Source organism: Momordica charantia (genome assembly GCF_013281855.1).
Source record: "Momordica charantia cultivar OHB3-1 chromosome 5 unlocalized genomic scaffold, Mcharantia_2.0 BLBB01000005.1, whole genome shotgun sequence".
Lineage (NCBI taxonomy): Eukaryota > Viridiplantae > Streptophyta > Magnoliopsida > Cucurbitales > Cucurbitaceae > Momordica > Momordica charantia.
In genome coordinates, this window is record NW_028275163.1 from 20375951 (window position 1) to 20393982 (window position 18032).

General features: G+C 33.6%; 1 protein-coding gene across 2 annotated transcripts; it reads right to left on the bottom strand.

Annotated features, from left to right (window-relative positions):
• Window positions 1–2885: 2885 nt before the first annotated feature.
• Window positions 2886–16823, bottom strand: LOC111021533 (villin-3). 2 transcript variants are annotated; one of them, XM_088123883.1, is made up of 24 exons: window positions 16491–16823; window positions 14724–14868; window positions 14394–14493; window positions 13881–13949; window positions 13533–13769; window positions 13260–13437; window positions 12986–13118; window positions 12104–12263; window positions 11879–12029; window positions 11686–11786; window positions 11438–11596; window positions 9984–10052; window positions 9839–9907; window positions 9547–9684; window positions 8796–8924; window positions 7102–7249; window positions 6972–6982; window positions 6756–6896; window positions 6549–6674; window positions 5864–5926; window positions 5388–5492; window positions 4633–4873; window positions 3559–3791; window positions 2886–3473 (listed from the first exon to the last, which is right to left on the bottom strand). In XM_088123883.1, the coding sequence occupies exons 2-24, from the start codon at window positions 14777–14779 to the stop codon at window positions 3360–3362; spliced, it is 2931 nt and encodes a 976-aa protein (XP_087980009.1). In that variant the 5' UTR covers window positions 14780–14868; window positions 16491–16823; the 3' UTR covers window positions 2886–3359. The 2 variants fall into 2 exon arrangements, with proteins under 2 accessions (XP_087980009.1, XP_022154223.2); XM_022298531.2 differs by having other exon boundaries at window positions 16406–16823.
• Window positions 16824–18032: the final 1209 nt, after the last annotated feature.

Sequence of the window (18032 nt, forward strand, 5' to 3'; positions counted from 1 at the left end):
TAAGGGACATGCATGACGAGATTTATACGATGTATAGATTGCTTTTCTTGCTACTCAATTGGTTTTGGGATGGAATTATGATTCTTGATATAGTTGGAATCTCATGATTCTCCCTAAGATTCGTTTAATTTCTTTACCAATAAAATGATGAGAGACCAAATTATGTTTATAAACTACAAAGCTTTTATAAGTTGTTATAAATTATAAATTACAGGGACTAAATTGTTACTAATTTGAGAGTAAAATGACTAAATTATTACAAACTAAAGTTTAGAACTAAATCATTATTTCGATGAAAGTATAGGGATCAAAAGTGTTTTCAACCTTTAATCTATATTGTTATTGTTGAGGAAAGCCACTATAAGCATTACATGTAGATACCTCACATAAATATGTCAAACCCTCCACCTGCAAAGTGGGTATGTAGAGCGCATCGGGACAACACCAAGCGCATTGAAAGAAGGATGATAAGGATAGCGTAAAAGAAAGTCGAGTGCACCGTACGAACGCGCCCAATGTAATTAGAAGTGCACAAACTCATCCAGCTGCGGGCATCTGTGACACCCTGGATTGGGTATCTATCCCCTCTCTCATCTTCCATAAATTACATGGATCTCTGCTAGAAATCGGCATCAACATATACCAAACCTTCCTTATTGATTTAAGCCTTCTAGATTTAGTAATAGTTTAACACGGTATTAGAGCACCAGTAGTATGTTTTGAGTTTATCAATATGGTTCGTATGTTCAAATATTTGGTTATATGAATCAAATCAATATATGATCCACGAGAAGTCTACTATGAATGAAAATTGTTTAAGTTAAATGTTGGTAGGTTGATGATGATGGAAAATATTGAATTTCAAATTTATTTTTCTATCACAAGAACCACGAGAAGTAATGAAAATTGTTTGAAAATAAGTGGAAACTTTATTTTTCTTTAACCTTTGATCCATCTAATAGAATGTTACTCTCTGATTCCTATTTTTCTTAAAATATATTATACTAACATATAAGTTTTCTTCGATAATTTAGACATTTCTTCGACTTATTTATGTAATTTTACAGAAAATATAGCAACTCTTGCATTGGTATTAAATCATTTTCAATGAAAATGTTAGAGATTGATAAAAGTTTTATTCCATGATTAGATGCTGTTTCACTTTGTTTAGACAAGCTCTTATATTCTATGCCTTCATGTGCTTTTTTCTTATCGATTTTGTCACAATAAAAATTATACTTAATTAATTCATATAGTTTGTGTTTCTTTAAACCATATAGCCAAGAACACAAATAAAATAATAATAACAATAATAAAAGCAATATCTAAGTGTTGCTAAATACTTGGATCTCATTTGTCTTCTTTTTCTTTTGTTTTTTTTTTCCCAAGAGAACCTTTCATATTTTTCTATGATACCTACTATACTATATATTTGAGTTTTCATACGCTATGAATAAAATATTTATCGATGTGTCGATGTTTTTATAATTTATCTTCATAAACTTAAAAGATCCTAAAGGACAGTTTTCTACATTTTATAGTATATTAATATACTATAAAAGTATGAAAAAATGTTAACCATTTTTTTATTATGGATGAGTGGGTGAAACATACCAGATGAGACTGTATATAGTCTCTCCAATTTAGAGAAATAGTAGATATATCATAGTTACAGAAAGGTACTGGCTATGATGAAACAAACTTTTAAATGTTAACAAATATATTAATAATATGTATATAAATACTAAATTGAGATCATTCTTGTAAGCTTTTAAAGTTCATGATATATTCAAGAATTTTTAGTATTGTTATTTTTAATAATTCTGATTTATATGTTGAACATTCACTACTTTACAACAAAGTGTTTTGAAATAGAAGTAATTTGGTATCTCTCATCATACTTTGAATTATTTTTAGTATTGTCAAAATCACGAAGTAATTTTAAAAGAGGTCGTTGCTTCAATTAAAAGCACTTTGAATTATTTTTAGCATTGAATTATTTTTAGCATTGTCAAAATCACGAAGTAATTTTAAAGGGGTCGTTGCTTCAATTAAAAGCAGTTTGAATTATTTTTAACATGGTCAAAATCACCTTCCTTGGGCTAAGCATTTTTGTTTTTTCACCCCCTCAAAACTAGCACCATAAGATCAAAGGTTTTTTTGTAAAAACCTTTTTTTTAATTTTTTTATTTTTATTTTCTATTATTACTATTTTTTATTTTTTGTAAAAGTTAGTTATGAGGGTGCATTATTAGAGAGGATATTGAAGACCATAAGATCAAGAATAAAATCGCACATATCTCCAACTAATAGGTTTTGAGTTCGATCATCCATCCCCACATCTTGTACTAAAAAAAATAAATAAATATCTCAAGCGTATAATAAATGTATTGGATATTAGAGAAGAAGATGTAATATAAAGCAAGAATATTATTTACCAACCTTTTTTTGTCACTTTTGGCTTTGATAACATTATGTATTTTGATTTTTCTTTTTTCTTTTTTTTTTTGTTTTAAAAGAGAACTAATGTTTATTTACCACCCTTTTCTTTGGTTTTTAATCCATTATTAAAATCATTTTTTTTAATCTCATACCCAAATTTTAAATTAACAAATTGTAACCAAAATTTCAAAAACACTTTTTAAAAATGGAAAACTAAACAAAGAAAAATAGGTTCAAGTAGATATTATAAACTTAATTTTTAAATACATAAAATAAAATTTTTAAATTAAAATTTTAATACATTATGTGCAAAGATCATAAAAGAAAAACTCTAGAGACAAGAAATTCAGTAGTAACTTTCTTTCCTTCCCTTCAATGTAGAAACCTTATAGACAAGAAATTCAGTAGCAACTTCAGCTTAATTGGAATTCGATATCAATATATATATCAAACAACAAAAATATGTCATTCCTTGTATTAAAATCGAAACGCATACAACATAATCGTATAATATACAACCCGCAGCCTACTAGCAAATGAAAACGACGACAGTAGGGCGAAACCTGAAAAATAAACAACTAGAGGACCAAATGAAAGAATTGGCTGCCTGTGTTCTGTAAACTACAACTTCTGAACATTACATAGGCAGCAACAATGACCAAGGAGATAAATATAGAATGAAAGAGAAGAAAAAAAAAAGAACACTCTTCAGGCAGCAGCACAATTGAATGACAATAACTATGACTATGTTCATCATCAATGGCAAATACCAAAATGCCAATAGATTTCGAGCCCAACCCAGATACACAACTAGAACCACAGTTCGTTTTACGGGAAAGTCGAAAACAAAATAGATGAGGAAATGTAGATTTGAACCTTAGAGTAGGCAATATTCTTGTTTGATCCCCATTCATTCGCTAGAATAAATCGGCTTTCTTTTTCTGCATGTCTTGCTTCCATTTTGGCAACTTGTAGAATGCTTCTTTCGTTGTTCGGAATACAGTCTGGAACTCTTCATCTGACAGATAGGCCTAAGACAAAATACCCCAAGGAGTTGGCACAACCAAAAGTGATGATAATACATACTATTCAATGAACAATCAATGCAAGACATACCTCTCTCTTTTTGAGATCAATTCCAGTGACCGGATTATCGGATTTGGCCTTCAGTCGATCATAACTGAAAAAGGTCGAACCTCTTTCACTACCATTTTCCTCCTGAAGTTCCTTTTCATCAGAATCCTCAGAATTGTCTTTCGATACAGGGGTGGTTTCTCCTGGTTCCTTGATTTCCAAGATTTCCTCAGCACTCTCTATTTGTTGTAAGGCATCATCATGCTTTTCTTCAGCTGCAGCAGTTTAATGCAACTACATTTAGCCTATGATATTAAACTAACTACTAAAAGAAGAAATGAATTGGAACTAGTGGAGGCTATAGGTGCTACATTTGGCTAGACCTTCAAAAATGTTTACAAAGAGTAGATTAGAAAATGTTTAAATACTTTTGTGGTCTCTGTACTTTGAAAGAATTTGGTTCATTTTGGTCTTGTATTTTCAACATGTTTATTTTGGTCTCATACTTTTAACTTTTGTACATTTTAGTCCCTTATCCTTACAAAAAATCCATTTTGGTCATTCTACTTCCTAAAAAGTGGTCATTTTAATTCGGTCCATATTTGCAAAATTATAATACAAATTTTATGGGCAATGAAAACTTTTAATACAAAATTATTACTAAATTTCAAGAAATTTAACAAGTGAAGTGTCATGCTAAAATTTTGATCGAAATAAATGAGATAAAAATGAAAATGAAAAATGACCAAAACGGTCACTTTTTTAAAGTAACAAAAAAAAAACGTTTCGAAATCAAAATCTGAAAGTATAGGGACCAAAATGGACACTTTGAAAATATACGGACCAAAATGAACCAAAGTCGAACATACGGGGACCAAAAGAGTATTTAAACTATTAGAAAAGAAAGAAATATGTTACCTAACAAGCATGCCTTTTAAAAACAGAAACCAATAACAAAAAGTTGTCTCGGAATTATAAATATTAGAAATAAATAAATAAAAAAGCAGAGAGGTTCTTGGAGAATGTCAGCAAAACTGAATAGAAATACAGAACTTAAAAAGTGTATTACTGAGACAATCGCTTGGACAGAGAAACGATTGGTAAAAGTCTTCTTACCTGGAACGTCACTCTCTGGAGTGGGAGAGGAATCATGAGCCGTTTTCTTTTCAGCAGTAAGAACAGATGAAAGAGCAGCTACTGCTGCTGCCCTTTGTGAGCCTTTCCCCCTGCCTGATACTCTCGAAGCAGACGCCTTCTTCATAGACGGCGAGTTAAAAGCAGATGTCAAGGCAGCTAGAGCTTCAGCTCTTTGCCTAGGACCTCCTCCCTGACTAGATCCATTGGGCTTATCTGGACTCTGCAAAGGAAAAATATGTATATATTGTACGTCTTGTAATAATGTTACATCGCATTAAAATCGTCACTGATAACAATGATCAAATTGGCATCTGATTTTGATCAAACAATTGCATCCATAGCTTATTTATAGACCTTCCGTTCTGCCATACAACTTTGCACCTCCATCATTTAAAATGAGCTTCTACTGTTCCAAACTTTTGTTCTTTCAATCCCATTTCAACTAAAATATACCTTATAACGAATAGGCTGATCTTTTATGTGGACTAGAGTTATCTAAGCCTATATACATAAAAGAAAATGTATTTGCACAAAGAACTTGAAATTAGACTTGCTCTTCAAAAACCCCATATAAAGTTATAAACAAAAAACAAAACAAAATAAATCATGTACCCGAGCAACCCTATTGCTGCAAAATACAAATAGACCCAAATAACTACATTACCAATGATTTTTTCTGAATGAGTTTTTTTCCCAAAGAGACTGTAATATTCAATAATTGTGCTGTTCTTTACCAAGTGGGCGGATTTGTCTGAAGATGGATTAAATGCAGACGATAAGGCAGCTAAAGCCGAAGCTCTCTGCGTTGGTCCTCCTCCTTGGTTTCCATTAGACTTTTCCTATCTCAACAAAAGCATAAAATTCAGATACCATTTGAAGGAGTAGTCTATTCAGCAAATACTTGACCAGAGAAAAAAATAATAAAATAAATAGGAGTGGTGGTTTAGTGAAATGCATCAAATGAATTAAAAGAACCCCACAAAAAGATTGTAGCGTTGGCATACTCACAAAAAGTCTTGTATAACAGCAATCCTACTAGTTACAAACATCGGAATGGCCTAAGGAGTGCATAAAATTTTTTAAAAAGGAAAATATAACTTTTTGTTGATAATTGAAAAGTTAACATAGGAACAACTTGCTAGGTAAGAAGCCTCCTACAAAAACTGAAATGAGTTTCCTTGAAAGTAGAAGTTAGAGGAAGTTGATTTACCTCCACAATATGTCCAATGCCAAAGAGTAAAGTCACCTTCTTTTGGAATGAGTTTCCTTGAACCTGCATTTCATCCAAAGATGAGGAGGATTGGTAAAAGTGTTTTCCTTCATTTCCATTTGTAGGGAAGGTGAAGAGAAAAAGCAACGTTTGAAAAAGCTTCAACATGTTATGGCAACTCAAATGAATTGTTCTCTAGACATAATTTTTGTGCATTCTCATCTCTCCCTTTCTTCTACTCGTTTTATTTTTTTTCGATACAAAACTGTACTTTCAATATCAAAAGGGAGAGATGAAATATCCCCCAAGCCAAGGTGCTTCTACTTTCTTTTTTCCCTTTTCTATAACTCATATATCAATGAATTCCTTTCTTATCTTTAATAAGAAGTATCCTACTGTGCTCAATTCCAATAATTACAGGGCGGGCCTATAGCTTTCGCATGATCATGGAGAGAAGTATGAAATTACAAGAAGTGAAGGGAAGTGATCACGTTATCAAATTTTTAAGGCCAACTTTAAAGATTACGTGCTAGATGACATGGATCTAATTTTAAATCTCAAACGATGTATTGGAAACATAATTTGCTCTCAAAAACATAATGAAACAACAGCATAACTTTCATTAAAGTTTGCAAGATGAATAGGATTAAGCAAATAGTCGAGTAACCATAGTTGGAGCACATACAACAGCCTTAATGTTATCCCATGAAAAGTATGTCGTGAAGAAGCATGGCTCATTTCCTTCAGAGACTTTATATAGCGGCACATTAGGAGACAACCCCTCTAGGGATGCAGCCATCTCCACATATTTCTGGAAAAAAAAAATGTTAGTGACACAAATGAAAGCAAATATTTTAGAGAAGCGTACACAATGTAATCATTCGACTCCTACCTGACCAATTTCCCAAGCATTCTGCTTTTCCTTGGGGTCAACCGATTGACCAACCCATATAAACACCTCAGCTTGAGTGTCAAGTATCAAGATATCCTCTGTCAACAGGTCATCTTGAGAGAAGTTGTAAATTTCCTCTACCTGTGCATGATAAATACAAGATCATAACACTGCATCTGGTTAACTTTTTCATCAACAAGGAATTCAAATATTCACCTGGAACTTTCCTGCAGGAACAAATGCGAAGATGAACGACCGAAATGGAAGCAGTCAAAATGAATGGTCAGCAATGACAACAGTTGAATACCAAATGAGATACTGTAACTTAGGAGAGAACTCATTTCACCTCTACTGAATGAAAATGTGTACAAGTGGGGATCCCTGATAATTTCCTGAGAAACTTTTTTGCCTGTGTAACTTTGTTTCCCTCCAAGTGCAAACCAGAAGGTTGAACTCTCTGTTCCTTCCTTAGCATGTTTCAAAGGAACTCCTGGCTGTATTAGAAAGAGAATAACAACTGAGTTAATAAATATCAATTCACACACACGTAAAGAAAAATAAGAGGATAAGGTACTCTCAAACATAAAAAAAGCAAGACTTCTAATCAAAACTTATCACTTTTAACAAATCTCTTTGTTCTTTTCGAAATGATTTTAAGTAATAAAAATTGTCCTTAAAAAATCTTCTTTCTTCTCTCCCACGTAACACCCAAAAGTAAATAAATTTAAATAGTACACCAATATGCTTTGTTTCAAACAGAATTTTCACCATTAAAAATATTCTAATAAAGAACGGACATAATCAAATCCTTTCTTCATCAAGGAAGAAATGAATTTGATGCAGAGATCGTGAGTCAAGACCAATTGTTTTGAAAATCTTCTCACTTAGAGTAATCTAGAAACCATATTCTGGCTTCTCGATCCTACAGCTCCTTTTCCCCATCTCTCCAACTCAACTTTTTCTGTAATTTAACTGGCATATAATTAACCAAGAGAGAACTCCATCCCTCCTGTTGTACAAACAGCCTAAAACGAATCAAAAGATCATCCTCTACTGAATATAGGATAGAAAGATCTACAGATATGAGATTTAGAAATTGAACCACGTTATTTTTACATTGCAAGTTCTCTCTGTATACATTAAAAAAATAAAAATAAAAAATCTACGGATAAGTATGTTTTAGGAGTTTTCCACTTTTTTATTTTCTGATACTCATCGGAGAGCTTTTGTAATCCCCATTTTATTTCTTTCCTTTCAGGTCAGAATTCCTTATCCTGCCCCAATTTGTACTTTTTTCTACTTAATGATATTATTTGCTCAATGCCCAATTAAGCACGAACATGGTCAAGATACGATGTTGACATGGATATGGACATGGTGATATGTTATTTCTAAAAATCTAAGTCACGGACATGGGAAGAACATGCTTATTAAAATATATATGATTACTTCTTTATACATTTCAATTATTCTCACACTAAAAATTTATTTCAATTTATGTATTATCATATGAGAGACCACGTAAAATAAGTAATAGATATGCAATACTTCATGTTTTTTATGAAATTAGTTATCTGTATCTAAAAACATAAGTAACCTAAATATTGACCTCTTATATAAAATTAAAGAAAAAAATGAAGTCAATAAATAGTGTGTACTTATATGCTTAAAAAAGTGATATTTTTCAATTATTACCTTCAATAATAATGGACATTTGTTTTTCCATTTTTTAGAAAAAGTAAATAAATAGGTAAACGTCTGAACACTTTAGTTCAAGTGTTCAGTAATTGTTTGACATATGTTCACAATTGTTTCATGCATATCTATTGTACGTAAAAAGTGTTCGATATTGTTCAACAAGACATACCAAATGTTGAACTTCGTCTAACATGTCTATTGTGTTTAATAAGTAGTCCAAGTGTCAGAATATCAACTTTGTGTCAGACACAAACACATTGCCTAAACTAAAATGTTTGCGTGCAGCATGTCCATCAAAAATCAAAAAGAAATTACAAATGGATAAAATATTTGTGACCTTACCTTTAGAAATTCTGCAACTTTTGCAGCTAATTGTTGCTGCTCAGCCGTACTTTGGTTTCCATGCCATGTGAACACAGAAGATCCAGATTGCAGAACAAAACACTCAGCAGAGTTCAACGAGGTCGCAACCTAAATAGGCAGAAGTTGATACAGTCTCGTTACAGTTTCATATTAATGGCTCAAATGAGGACCATATTTTCACCAGAACCATGAAGCATGACTCAATGACAACGTTATAACATCATTTCTAGTCAGCTTAAATCTGTATGCATCCACATATATTTTAAACCTCGAGAAGGCAGACTAAAATACATTAAATAAGGCATGAATAAGTGTTTTCAAATTTGTGAGGTGCATTAAGGTGTAATAGCCCGTTGGGGAGTAATCACAAGACGAAAGGAAAAAAAAGCGACGCAAATAATAGAAAAATGTTAATAATTTTATATAATGAAAACTATAGTATTTTGAATAACATAACGAAAATTTAAAACAGTAAGAGGTTTTGTAGGAGATTCTTGAGAGAAATTAACAATCTTTACAAGTATTTATTTGATTTCTATATAAAAAAATTGAAAAACAATAAATAAATAAAGAAGCCTCTGCGCCCATCCTTGAAGACAGAAGCAAGGCTTAGTTGCCTAGTTTTTCCAGAAAGCGTGCCTAGGCGCGATCAATTAGGCACGCTTCTTAAAACCCTTTCATGAATCACACGTAGCAGACAAAAGAAGAATTAAAAGCACTAGAAACATACAGCATCAACTTGCAGTGCTTTATTGTTGTGAATGGACGTCTGTGATATCCTAATAAGGGCAACAGAATCTGCCGTGTAAGTTTCATCTGCCGAAGCTTTATCTGCTATGACTTTCTTGTAACCAGAGCTTAAGCCACCCTACAGCAGAATTCATTAACAAAATGGTTGTTAACTTTTTATCACTCTCACAAGTACCTGACAGTCCCACGTCATAACCTTGTTAAAAAAACTACATCGTGATTCTAATTAAACGAGATGAAGAGTTATGAAAGAAGCTTTAGAAGACCACCACCTTGAGGACCACCATAGGTTGAAAGAGTGCGATAAATTGTGGTGGTTCTTTGCCTTCATGTAATCGGCCCTGCAAGAAAGTACATGATTAGGGAATTCTCGAAGGTAGAAACTATTAAATTTTATATATTTTATGTTTATGGTACCTGAACAGGTCTCCCTTTCAGCGAGTTGGACATTGTATTAGTCAACCGTGTAGCCATCTTCTGATCTTCCTGAGGTTTTCAATAGATAGAAAGTGGTTTGGCAGCTATAGAACAATAAACACACATGTTCATGTACAAATGAACATAAATATGTTATGATATTGAAGTGTGAGGTTAATGAGAAAACATCCCCACACTAGCTGTATGGATTAACAAGCAATTGTTTTTTGATAGGAAACAAGAGTAACTTCCATTAGATCAGGAGAAATACAAGAGTGACGAGAATCCACCCAAATCCAAGGAAATTACAGAAAAATCCAAATATTTGGGTAGGGAAGGCTAGACCCATGGGAGAACCCAACACTAGGAACAATGAGTTAGTGTTGCACCAATAGCTAATGGGATCATAGAAATCAGTCTTTTCCGTGCCCACGATACTCTTACCAACGAAGCAATCAAAAGATTATGCATCTCAAACCCATCGGTGAAAATAAGGAGGAACGTTTTTAGGGATATGCTCCTTTCAACTTCCCAAAAAAAAATTAGGAAGTGAATTCTTTTTTTTTTCAACAAGATACGAACTTTTCATTGATTAATGAAAATGAACCAAATTGTTCAAAGATACAAACTCTAAAAGGAGTGAGCAAAAATAAAAGAGATAAAATAGAATCCTCTCAAAGTAAAGAAACACCTCTAAAGGGGAGTTATAAATGTCTCCCGATTCGAACAAAGCATACTAGGAGAATAAGAGGAGAATAAATAGGAAAGAACACACCATTGTGAGGCTTTGAACTTGACTATAGAAAAACAGTTCATAGAAGATCGATGTTTGGCTTTGAACACTCTCTGATTTCTTTTAAACCACAATTCTGATATGAAAGCTTTAAAAGAATTAAGAAGTGAATTCTTGAGAATAACAAATCTGAGAGTTTTGTAAACAGAGAATTTGCAGACTAGAAGGAAGACCTCTTGTAAACGTAGTAAAAGAAAATTTGAAGGATCTTTTTTTCTTTTTTTAATGAGAAAGCTCCATTGAGAAACATAAAAGAATAAGGCATACAGGGAGAATTTTTAAAAGGCCCTTATACTCGTGAAGGAAAACAAGAAAAAGAAGGATTTACAGATCAAATCCTTCATTTAGAGATCAAATCTATTGACCTTAATGAAGTGGATAAAGAACTTCAAAGAAAAGAAAGTTCTAAATGATCAAGTCCATTACCTGTCTACTGTCTTTTATATTCATGTGCAGTGTATGGACTTATATGTACATGTGTCTGTGTGTGTGTGCACACATATGCAAGCATGCATGTTTATGCATATAATCTAATTCTCCCAAGCAAAACATCTTTCCATTTTTCCCTTTCGCATAGAAACTATGCTAATTATTGGAAGTTAGCCATGTGTAATTTACAATTGGTACATTTTCCCTAAATAAATCCCAAATGATAACTAACCTCGAGGCTATCCTTTCCATACCAAGAGCACAAGAAGTAATCTTCTTTCCTCTCACCCGAGTGGTAGGTATAAAGAATGATGTAGCAGTCTCCGCTATAAAATTTACCAATATCCTCTGGGAGCAATGGAGTTTTAGCACTACCATTGATTCGCCATACCTGGAGAATGAAAACCATCAGGAATCCAAATTCAGCCATAAAAATTAATCTAATTATTTCAAACAACCGAAAATGAGTATCATCTAAACCTCCATTTTTCCACCTCCCTCCAGCAATGGTGGAATGTCCTCATTCACTGGTGTACTTTTTGTTAATCCCTTGAGACCGAGACCTTGTTGCTTCAATAGAGCTGTTGGCAAGAACAAGAAGTGTACCACATTGAATAATGTTCATAACAAAAGAAATAGAAAATTCATTTTATCAATTAGACGAGGTAACTACCAGCTACTTTTCCCCTTCCTTCCTCAGCACCTGTAGTCACTGATCCAACTGGCCATGACTCGAAGTTGGACTTAAAAGAATGTGTTTCATAACCTTGTATAACCCGAGTTACACGAGTTGATTTTGGCCTATTCGGGCTGGCAATAAATTCCTGAATATAAAGTATTGTTTTGATAAATCCCATATATCACTTTAATTACTTGAAATTTTGGCTTGAGTGCTTACCTCAGCGACTTGGATCGCTGCTTTTCGCTCCTCTACTTGCGTCACTCTTCCAACCCAGACAAATACTTCGGCACCACAGTCCAGCAGATAGCACTTGTTATTTTCCAATATGGATTTTGATAGTTCACCATCTACAACCTTTACTTCACCATCAGCAATGCTACAGAAATCATAGAGAGAAATTAGAAACGTGTATCTCCATGTATAAGCATAAAAAAATTAAATCTTAGACATAATGAGGGAGATTCTATCTATAATGAAATGGTAATTCCATTAGAGTTAATAAATCAATAAAGTGGAGTGAGGTTCAAATCTCAACGTTAAGAAAAGATCATTGACTGCATCAAATTTTAAAGTTTGCATCAATAAAATTTAAAAAAAAAAAAATTTAAATGAGTATCCAAATTAAAAAAGGTAGCCCATATGCTCATCAATACAAAAATAAAAATGGTGTATCTTCACAATTCAACTTATGTATATATGTGGAAGTACAAAGAGAAACCAAGCGCTTCAGTTGGCTTCCCTAATCTCTAACGGTGGCTATACAGACTAATATTTACATTTTAAGTAGCTGCCTTAGATTCCTACGATCTTATGCACTTCTTCTAATTTTCTTTTTTCTCAAACAGAACAGAAGGGACAAATATTCAAAATGGAGGACTGCTGGAATCAAATATCATCTAATACTTTCCACATGTGAGTTCAATTGCTTGAAATAGGCTCATTATAAATTTTTTTCTGCAACAAGGACTATATTAGGCCAAGAAGACTAATGATTTTATTAGGAGTCATTTTCCAATTCTAGTCATTTACCATACCAAAAAGCAGAAATGCTTTCAATAATGTTTCTGACTACTAAAATCAAGGAGCACTAACAAATACCTATGAAGCTTAGCAGGAGCAGCTTCTGGGATTATATCATCTTCGCTAGCAACTTTCTTCCCAATGGGTGCAAAGCCACCAAATAGAACCCAAAATTCACCAGAGTCGGACTCAGTATCCAACTTCCCATCATCTGGTATGTTCAAAATAATGCTTAACTCAATGTATTGCAATATGAAAATCGTCAACCATGAATATAGAACATAAATGAAAAGGCCAAGGGTGACTATGAAACGGGGGGAGTGTCAGAGCAATAGTGATCTTCTATTCCTACCAACAATAGCAACATCGCACATCCCCTCATGATTTTTTTCCTTCAAGAACTGAACCACTTCTAAAGCTTTTGCCCTCTCCTGGATATTGGAATTGGCACCATTGAACTGAAATATCTTGCTCTGAGTGTCCAAGATGAACACATCATCATGGTTTAGTGACGAACGAGCAAAAGGAACCTGGATAGACCAAATGCAAAAATAAACATCAAAACTTCTGGTCACTGGAAGAAACACTGTAGAAGACAGAAACTCCTATAAAGAATATCAAGTGCCTGTTTCATTCGGACAACTCGCTTTCCTCTACAGACATACAACCGTGTTTCAAATTGTTCTTCCTCAGGTTTCTTAAATCCAGATGCAACACCTCCCTCCAATGGTATGATACAAGGTTTGAAGTATGACAAGAATTTTTCTGATTCATGGCCTTGAATTTCTCTGTACTGCACTGCACGTCCTCCAAGAGATGCATCAAGCTCAACAGTTTTAATAGCTGCAGTTCCTGCTTCATCCTACATAAAAGGTTGTAAAGTCAGAAGTCTGTGTTTCAAATTCAAGTCGTAATAACTTTCAGTTCTCAATAAGGAAAGGAGAGAAAGATGAAATAGGCAGAGAAAGTATACCTGACTGGTATCTCTTCCAATCCAGAAGTGTATATCATAGAGGTAAGAACCACCTTTGCCTTGTGTTGTCTGCATAAAAAGTAAAGGGATAACTAAATAACATATGTAAAACATCTTGAAATTTCCTCCCCACCCCCATCCCCAATAAACAAATTAAACAAACGTCTGAGCTTGACCAAAACAAAAGTTGACACTCAGCTCATGTCTCCACGGATCAGACAATAAGTACATCTGTTCAGAACAATCAAGTCGACATCTGCTACTCTTCAGGAATTATTAAGGCATCCTGAGTCGACAAATGTCCACACATATTCTTTTTTTTTTTTAATGAGGAACCGAGCTTTCATTGAGGAAAATTAAAAATGCCCACAAAGATCATAAAAGATACGTCTGTTCAAACTATTCAAAAAAAGTTATCATCTTTGCTAATGAGAAATTATTACAACATACCAGGAAGACATTTCACAAGATTATCAAGCATTAAATATGAGGAAAACTAAAAATGTCTGGTACCTGCAATATTATGTAACTATCCCCCATGTAAAATTTTCCATAGTCAGACTTTGGAAATGGAACAGGCTGAAAGTTCTCAATTCGCCAGACCTCTGTTCCACTAAGGGAAATTAAGTTCAACATCTTAAACTTTCGAGACATGCCCTACTTATAAATAAATCAATCAAGGGTTTCATGACATACAAGCAACTAAAGTTAAACTTCAACCTAATTTCACTTCCATATTTTAAGTGGTCATATAACACAACATGCATACAGCCCTAATCTCAAATGAAATGAAGTAAATTTCCATTTTCCAAGTGACCAAGTTTCTAATTTTTCTAAGGATACACTCTCTGTCCAACTGCCTGAAACGCAGGATCCAAGACTTTGGCAGAGCTAGACATTGGATAATATCTCTCTGCTACTGTCCCTTAGTTGCAAGAGAAAATAATAGTGTATTGTAGCTGGTGCCTGAATATGCCACAAGAATTCACTGCACGAAGAGAGAAAACAATAGTGTCAAACAGCACACGATGTAGATAAATCAGTGGAAACACCCAGCATAGGAAGAAGAAAATCAAAGATACATAAACAAACAATAAATTTCAAAGCATAAAAGAACGAGGCAGGCAGGCAACAACATGAGCTGTTTTTCAGTGCATTTTCTTGCACAATTGGAACTTTTTTTCTTTGCTAGACTTGCATCGCTGCTGTAAGAAACATGCTAGAACTTCATCTGACATAATTTCACAAAGAAACTGAAGATCATGACATGTCCGTTCAGCATTTGTAATACCATATCAAATAGTTATATTCCAGGTTAATCTGTATATTTTCAAGTTCCGTCACTGATCTTCATCAAACAACCATACGTAAGATAAAGGGAACAGAAATTTCATTCAATGAACAAAAATGCCCCTTTTTATTTAAGTTTGCCGATGTCGATGCAAACATCATTTAGGAGGCATAAAAGACAAAATTACACCCTTAAATCATCTGCAAGAGACAACTTCTCCATAGAAGCTTCACATAAGAGACAATCCAGATTTTTTTACGAATTTTTAAAAAAATAAATTAGATACTATTCAGTCTACTTCAACCTCATTAATCAAAATTTTAATATCAAAATGCTCTTGAAGATTAAGTCAGCTGCTGTAATCCAAAGTTTATGATTGATAATGGAAGATATCGGCTACTGTAATCCAGCTTTTGTATTTGGAAATTCTACATTGGGATATTCGGTCTTTAACTAAGTCAGCTGCATGACTTTCAATAATACAATTCTACTCTGTAACCTGAACAAAAAATTCACACTCAAATCTATCCAACAAGCCCAAAGGACGAATAGCTCCACCACATTACATCACAAACCTTACATGTAAAGAATATCATAATTTTTACTAATACAACATTCTATAGTATATCCTGCCCAGTTTTCTCATATAGCGAACATATATAATACCAAATTACAGTTTTGTAGTCCAGTAATGCTCAAGATCCTCCATACCAGTTGCTACATATCATATCCAAGAAACCAACTGCTGAGAACGAAGGAGAGACGTTTTTCAATACATCCAATTTCCTTGAGCATTGAACTGTGTCAAGTATCAACCAAGTTGACTGATCCATTGGTAATGATTGCCAGGGGGCAGCTAAAGATAAATATTCAAAGCAAATCGGCAATCAAAGACTGATCCAAGAATTGTGATAGTGATACACTACCAAATTGCTAGATTTTCCCCAAAACAATTGCTGAACTACAGTATGAAACTGCCAGTACACAGTAAGAACACATCCAAATGCGACACACCAAGTCCAAAATACCTCTATACACCCATTTTCAGATGAGAGAAAGGGTAAATTATAAACAATACAGTTACACAAAATACAGAAAATGCGAAAGTCCCATGTTACTAGTCAGATCAAAGCTTTCAATGGCATCTGAAACAGATATGTACACAATAAGAACAACCCATCAAAACCCAAAAGAAGAAAACGAAGAAACACCCAGATCATAGAGAAAAAATTACATGGGGTTGCGATCAAAGACGAGATCAGCCAAAAACGAAGTCCAATCGAATTGATCAGTTGATCAAAAACAGCAAACCAGCTGACCTGCCCGGAGATCTCTCGCACCCTCCAGAAATGAAGGGTGGAGGAGAGAGAACTGATTTGGGAAACGCAAGAGAATGAGGAAGGACGAGCTTGCAGAGCTGGCAATAAAGGAAGATATAGAAGATAGTTGGAAAAAGAAAAGTGGGAATTATTGCTGTATGTGTCTGTTTTTTTTTCCCTTCTCTCTCTCCAACTTTTCAGCCTTTTGAGATTACAATTCAGGGCGAGAGAAAGAGAGATCAAAATTGGGTTGGGTCGCTCAAATGACAGTGGAACAGCAAACGGGCAATCACTGAGAGAGAGAAAAGGGGGAGGAAGGAGCGACGTAAGAGACAGAAAGTCGTTATTTATGGGAGAGATCCGTTGACGATGGCACCGCCCAATTTTGCTTCTGTTTTCTTTGATTTTTCCTCGATGGGTTTCGTTTTACGAATCAATTGGAACAGTGGTTCAAATTTCTAGGGAACAAAGATTGAAAAAGACTCAAACTTTGACACTATGAATTCATTTAGAAGATCGTGGAAGCATTATTTTAGTCTATTGGTATGAAGTCATTCTATGGTTTCGTGTTATTCTATATTTAGTTGACTTGAAATTTTACTTTTGAAGTCTTGTTTAGGACCTAAAGTTGAAGTTGAAGAGGTCATTTTATGATTAGTAGATATTTTTAGCTTGCTTGAGTATGGTTGAAAAAATGTTTGAAATTAGGTAAGTGTTTGATAATGATTCGCTTATTTTGAGATAGATTTTAGATCTGAGTTCTCGACTCGACTTGCGGCAACCTTTGAAAGAAATAAAATTTTAGATATATGTATTAAAGCGTATTTGTAAGTGTCGTATGGGGAATCGAACCTCCAACTTCGATGAAATGGGTACATGTCAATTACCGTTGAGTTATACTCATGATTTAGAGATATTAAATCAGGCATTGTTTGTGACGTTAAAAAAACTTTATCTTTATTGATTTTTTTTAGTACATTGAGATGAGAGAATTCAAACTCACGATCTTCTAGTCAAACATAAATGTCTTAACCCACCGAACTATGTTCATATTGGTCATCTTTACTGAACTCTAGAGATGTATAGACCTTAAATAATCTCTCCACTTGTAAGAACTAAAATTAAGGAGGGAGAAAGATCATTTTATAAGTTGTTGAGCTGTTGAGCTATGGCAAATTTAATTATTATTCTCAATGTAAATAATGCATTTTTTTACTTTTTTTTTTTTACTTTTTCCTCCAAATTTTACCATTTAACAGTTATTATTTTAAATAGCACCCCCCCCCCCCCTACTCTAGAAATAATATTTTAATGACATCAATTTTATGTTTGTTTGTGAAGAAATAAATAAATAATGATGGGAAAATAAATTAAGATCAATTAAATGTTATCTTTTAGATTTTACAAATTAATCACTTGGACCAATTTTATATATGTACAAATTTAATGAGTAATGTGATGGAAAGAAACATTAAAGGAGTGATTGAGGAAATTTAAATTAAAAGAAAAAAATGAATCCACTCCCTCACACAAACTCAAGAT

Coding starts and splice junctions, on each gene's coding strand:
- LOC111021533 (XM_088123883.1), bottom strand. CDS start 14,779: ATGTCTAGCTCTGCCAAAGTCTTGGATCCTGCGTTTCAGGCAGTTGGA. Junction 11,787..11,878: donor AGGAAGGGGAAAAGTAGCTG/GTAGTTACCTCG, acceptor TCTTGCCAACAG/CTCTATTGAAGCAACAAGGT. Junction 3,474..3,558: donor TTGATCTCAAAAAGAGAGAG/GTATGTCTTGCA, acceptor ATTTTGTCTTAG/GCCTATCTGTCAGATGAAGA.